Source organism: Meleagris gallopavo, chromosome 6, assembly GCF_000146605.3.
Source record: "Meleagris gallopavo isolate NT-WF06-2002-E0010 breed Aviagen turkey brand Nicholas breeding stock chromosome 6, Turkey_5.1, whole genome shotgun sequence".
Taxonomy (NCBI): Eukaryota; Metazoa; Chordata; class Aves; order Galliformes; family Phasianidae; genus Meleagris; species Meleagris gallopavo.
In genome coordinates, this window is record NC_015016.2 from 40,435,739 (window position 1) to 40,441,178 (window position 5,440).

The window sequence follows — 5,440 nt, forward strand, 5'->3', positions numbered from 1 at the left end:
GAGGTGTTTCTGCTGTATTCCAGTGGAAGGTGAAACGGTAACAAGTAATTTATCTGGTAGTTCAGGCTTGTTTTTTTTTAAGCTCCATTTTTGGTCAATATCACCTAGCAGCATGTTTGAGATTTTCTTCAGAGCAATTGAATCAACAGCAAGATCTGTCCTCAAAAATTGACAGGCACTTCATGTAGTGTGAAAATAGGCAGCAATTAAGTAATTTAGTTGCTCTTATTAAAGCACAGAATTGAGAAAGAGCCTTTTATTCTTTTATTGTTTCTGGTTGTTTTTCTCCCAAAAGAAGACTAAAAGCCTATGATGACCCAAAGAAAACTAAAACAGGCTCTGAGTAGTGATCCTAGAATCAGATTGCATTGAGAACACATTTCCAGTAGAATAATTTTTAATCACCAAGTCAGCACTCCCAAAGGTAGTCTCAGAATGCCTTGAGCTCATAGCAGGTTTTAATCCAAAAAATAGAACGCTCGAGTTTATCCTATCTTTGGAACTAATTCAAGATTGTGCTTCTCAGCAAGGCTCAAGAATGACTGGATCTCTGGCATTTTCCCAACATGGGATGTAGGTTAAGATCTCTCTTCTTACAGCAACAACGAAGTGAAATCAAGCATGCCCATATTTTTTTTGTTTGTTTTAAAGACTAACCTTAAAATGGAATTATGATTATAAAAGCTATGAAGAATTATAAGCTTGGGAATCGAAACACATGAGATGATAATGATTCAAAGAATGATTTGGACAAATAAGAATTTACATCCTTAATTTCTAAAATCATGAACTTAAATATATCACCTTCCAACTATTAAAGTCATCTGATGGAAATGTGGCTGTAGATGGCTGTAAACGGTCAGAAAGGTGTTCACAGTTCTAATAACTTGCTCTGTGGTTGAGTGTGAGTGCCATCTGCTGCTAATTGAGAAAGTAGCAGTTCTGTACTGTAACTTTATTACTACCATCTCAGCTACCTGCTATTTCAGTCTGTGTCCCAAAAATAGTTTTTCTATGAGTTAAATATACGATATAAGTGTATCAATTTCTCATTGAATGTATTATGAAAGCATCAAGACTCAGCTGCACAATATCAGAAACTATTCCTGTAGTTCTTGAGGTCTAGGTTTTCCACATAGAAGAGACTGACAGCATGTGGTGATCAGCCTTCAGTGACCTCTGCAACTTGTGTGGGGCTCCACACAGCAGCTTTCCATCTGCAATGCTTCCTTCCCCGCAGTACAACATGATCCATCTGTGAACAGGCATATCTCTTCATTTTCTGGTAGTTCATTGTATGGTGGAGCCTCTTTAATAAGCAATACTACTTCTGCTGGTGAAGTTCCAAACTTTTTACCTTCAGGTCAGTCCATGATCACCTCTAAGATTCCTGGCTGGTTGAGGTTCCCCATCCAAGCTCGCTGTGTGTCAATGCAATCCACTTACTCCATGTGGTATCAGTAGCATGATGGGTGGAGGGAACCTTTCCCTTAAACATCCAGTTCAGTGATGACAGCTACCTAAAACTACAGATATTCTACCATCTGTGAAAACAGTATTTTTTTTTAAATTGTCAATTTCAATTTTAATTTGATTTGTAAGACTGTAATCATATAGCAGCATAGATAGCTGCTTCTCAGACACAAGTTTGAAAATGGGATGTTTTCAAAGTTAGAAGCAGTCAGGGAAAAGGAGAGATAGTAAGCTTGCTTTAAGTATTCAGAAAAAGAAATGCTCTGAACTGCTGAAGTTCTTTACTCTCATTTTCAATTGACAGACACCTTTTAATCATCCAACCAGCCAACCCCCACTCTCCACCTACACAAAACTCAGACACCAAAACATGTTGTATGCAGCACCTCTTTTATAGGAGCTTTCGTTACAAAAATACTAAATCCTGGAGCGAGGCTCATTGGTAAAAAATAAATTCAAAAATATCAGGAGCTTGTATGAAACAGCCAAGCAAATTCCAATACAGTCACATTTTAAATATCATTTCTTCTGTCTCTGTGGCATTGGAAATGATTTTAGGAATGATGCTCTCAGTCATCCACACTGAGTGATGCAAACCTATTAACATCACGTAAACACTGAGTTTCAGATACAGCACGCCTGACAGCCTTTGTCTTTTTAGATGCTTTCTTCTTTCTGCAGGACTCAGATTTGGCCTCTGTTTTCTTCTGAAAGAAGTCTGGAGATACAGTTGATACGACTATATTCAACAGAACCTGATAAAGCTCAGTCATTTTTGGAGAAGAACTGAACAGATTTTCCACTGAAGGTGTTGACTTAAGCTCTTGATACAGTCCGTGCACGAGGGTCCCACTATAGAGCCTGCTCAAAGCAAGGAGAAAATTCTCATTTGCTATCATACCTCAGCAGAAGTACAAAAACATGCAGCTTAGTGGGGAGAACAAACCAAACACCCCAAACCACGTCTTAACTACATACAATATTCAACAGCGGGCCTCTAAGAAATATTCTCATTAGATTTTTCTCCATATTCTCCCCTTTAAAGAAAGGAGTCCAAAGTGTGCTAAAATTGGCCAAAGCAGTTTATGACGCAGACGTTAAAGCAACATGTGAAAGCACTTCAGCAGGAGCTTATGTGGAAAGCAGATCTCTGAAATGTCCTTACCTAGCTAAGTCTGGCTCGGGGAGAGGACTGCAGAGTAGCTGGTTGAGATACAATCCCATCTCAAGACAGCACTGCCACTGGCAAAAGCCGTGTGCAGCATCTAAATCAAAGTCTTTATTTTGCAGTTTCTCTTCCTTCCATTTTAGAAACTCATTACAAGCAATTCTGTTGTCTTCTGGGTGGAGAACTGTGAGATCTAGGTTATGAATAGAAAATGACAGACAAATAAATATTCTTCTGTGAACACAGGAAAAGTATCTGCAATATATAGGGCCTACAAACTACCAGTGTTTTGTTGTATTTCTAGAAGCCTACCTAAATGTCTCAACATTAAGACATACAGTGGAGAAAAAAAATGTGAGTATCATTATCCATATGAATCTGAAATGATGAAAATAGTAATTCTGTCAAGTACTTTTCCACAATTCTGGGAGTGAATCCATTTGAGAAGATTGCCATCTCACTCCACCCCACTCAAGAAGCAGGTGGCAGTCATTTTCAAGCAGCTTTTGTAGTTCAGAGCCTAAATCAACAGAATAACCCTGGCGTGCATCAGCTTTGGCATCATATCAAGGACTCTTCCTAAGAAAATGCCACCTTACTCTTAACAGGTAGAAATATTTCTGAAAGTACCAAGTACTCACAGGAACTGTGTCTTCTGCATTTGAAATTGTATTCTTTGGAGACATACCTGGCTCATTTGTTATCCTGTGCAGTTCTCCAGCTACTATCATGAGAAGTAGAGCCTTTAAATGATGCAAGTTCACTTTAGGTTCCGAACAACGCGTCCAACAACAGGTTACAGCAACAGGGAGCTGTAAGTGGGCAGGGACAGATTTTAGCAAACTCATTTTCACTCCTAAAGTCTCCAGCAGAAGTAGCTGACGGCGTGACATTGGCACCTGAAAATAAGCAAAAGATTTTGAAGGAAAAAAACCAGACTATTTGTTGCGAGTCATTTCTGGAATGCAGATAAGATCATTTAAACTAGCTAATACTTTGTGGTTTTAATTAAAAGTGTCACAGATACTCTGAACAGGAAGTATTTTTGAAACACCACTTAAAAAGGCAATTTTCACAATTGCCTGAGGTCAGCTGGATTTTAATAGGCTCCAGAGTCTCCTACAAATTAGGTGATTTACATTACATTCCTGTGCAAAAGTTAACTTTGAAAATTCAGCAGGTGTAACATATTAAAGTTACCTTGGTATGGCAAATGTCTGTGTAACTTCATATCTTCAAAAAGTGACCCTTTTTTTGTGAGCTGTAATGGTGATGCTTGTTCTTGGTATGGCAAGAACACACCTGTTATCACAGTGAAACATTCAGCGTACAGTTTACCTTTCTCATTTGCAAGATATGAACTTATAGCACATTCCTTCTTTGCTGTGCTATTTAAAACACAGCGCTACAAATTGTCTAGATGCAGTGCTCACTGCAGAACTGGAGCAAGGTGCTCAACTGCAACATGAGCGCTTCGTAGATCTGGATTGGGATGGTTGTGCTTACTGCAAAGCAGCAATCCCATAAGTAGAAGGTAAACTGAAGTCAATTTTGCCAAGAGTGGTCTGAATACAGAGGAACACATCTTCTTGTAACTTGCTGAATTGGTAATTCATATACATTTAGCGAGGAGAGTTGTTATAATAACCAAAACTCAAATTCAGTGGGGCATACAATGCAAGACCACATTTAGGTGTCATTAACTTTTCTGAAAGTCCCAAACCACAGACTTCACAGATGTTTGCATGCTACTCGATCAAAATAACAATAAACCTGAACCACAGCAGGGACAGATAAGGTTCACAGCCACCAGCTGATGACAACACAGATGTGCCACTGTGGATCTGATGCCAGTGGGCAAAGCACGTGGAATAGGTTCCCCAGGTAGGTGGTTGAGTCACCATCCTTGGGTGTGTTTAAAAACCATTAGGATGTGGTGCTCAGGAACATGATTGAGAGGAGGGTTGTTAGAGTTAGGGTAGCATGGTTAGGTTGTGTTTGGACTTGATGATCTTTAAAGTCTTTTCCAACCTGAGCAATTCTATGATTCTATGTGTAGTGTGGAAAGGCACTGATTGTATTTCCAAAAGTTTCAGAAACAGGTATGAACCCTGGGTGTTTCCCATTCCAAGGAATAGTCTCGACCATAAGAAACCATGAGAACTGATATACCACATTGCTAATGCTGACTAGAACCAACTTAGTACAAACTTCCTTTGATTACAAGTTGTATTTTTCAGGTGCTGTTCTGCTTGGCAAGGAGCAGGGAAGCACGCATAGCAGGATGCGTATTTGGAGCAGGAGGAACTGCTGGATAGCTGCAAGGTTTACAGATGAAATAATAATGCTGATTTTTAGCAAAAAAGCATTTAACTTTGCTCCAAAATATCCGTAACTTAATCAAATGCGAGTTAAATTTAGTAGTATTGAACTGCACCTTTCTACATTTCACAGAACTGCGAGTCCTTTCCTAAAACGACAAAAGCAAATATTATAGAAAGGATGGGAGAAGGGCTTACACGGGATGATTTAGCAATACTATATACGCACGCTGCCAGCCAGTCATGTAATTTGGCTTGGTGCACTTGGTGGGGGGGAGTGATGAAGCGAGCTCAGCTCCTCAGCCCTCAGAAGCAGGACTGCGTGTAGCTGCGTGCTGAGCACTTGCTCACTGAAGTCGCTGGGTTCACCAATCACCTTTAGTGCCCTGCTGGCAAACACGGCACCTCCTAAGCGCGTGCCACGCTGCTAACCTGCTGTGACGAGCGCTTACCTCCACTAACCTGTCCAAAGAGAAGC

The 5,440-nt window shown here is 39.9% G+C and overlaps 1 protein-coding gene across 1 annotated transcript in view; it reads right to left on the bottom strand.

Moving 5' to 3' along the window:
• Positions 1-1,844: 1,844 nt before the first annotated feature.
• ASTE1 (asteroid homolog 1) overlaps positions 1,845-5,440 on the bottom strand; it is a 4,224-nt gene continuing 628 nt past the window's right edge. The window contains exons 3-6 of the mRNA XM_010713084.3: positions 5,415-5,440; positions 3,330-3,540; positions 2,639-2,834; positions 1,845-2,334 (exon numbers count right to left, since the gene is read on the bottom strand). Of these exons, the coding sequence (XP_010711386.2) occupies positions 2,043-2,334; positions 2,639-2,834; positions 3,330-3,540; positions 5,415-5,440 (725 nt within the window). The 3' untranslated portion in view covers positions 1,845-2,042. The remainder of the gene's footprint in view (positions 2,335-2,638; positions 2,835-3,329; positions 3,541-5,414) is intronic.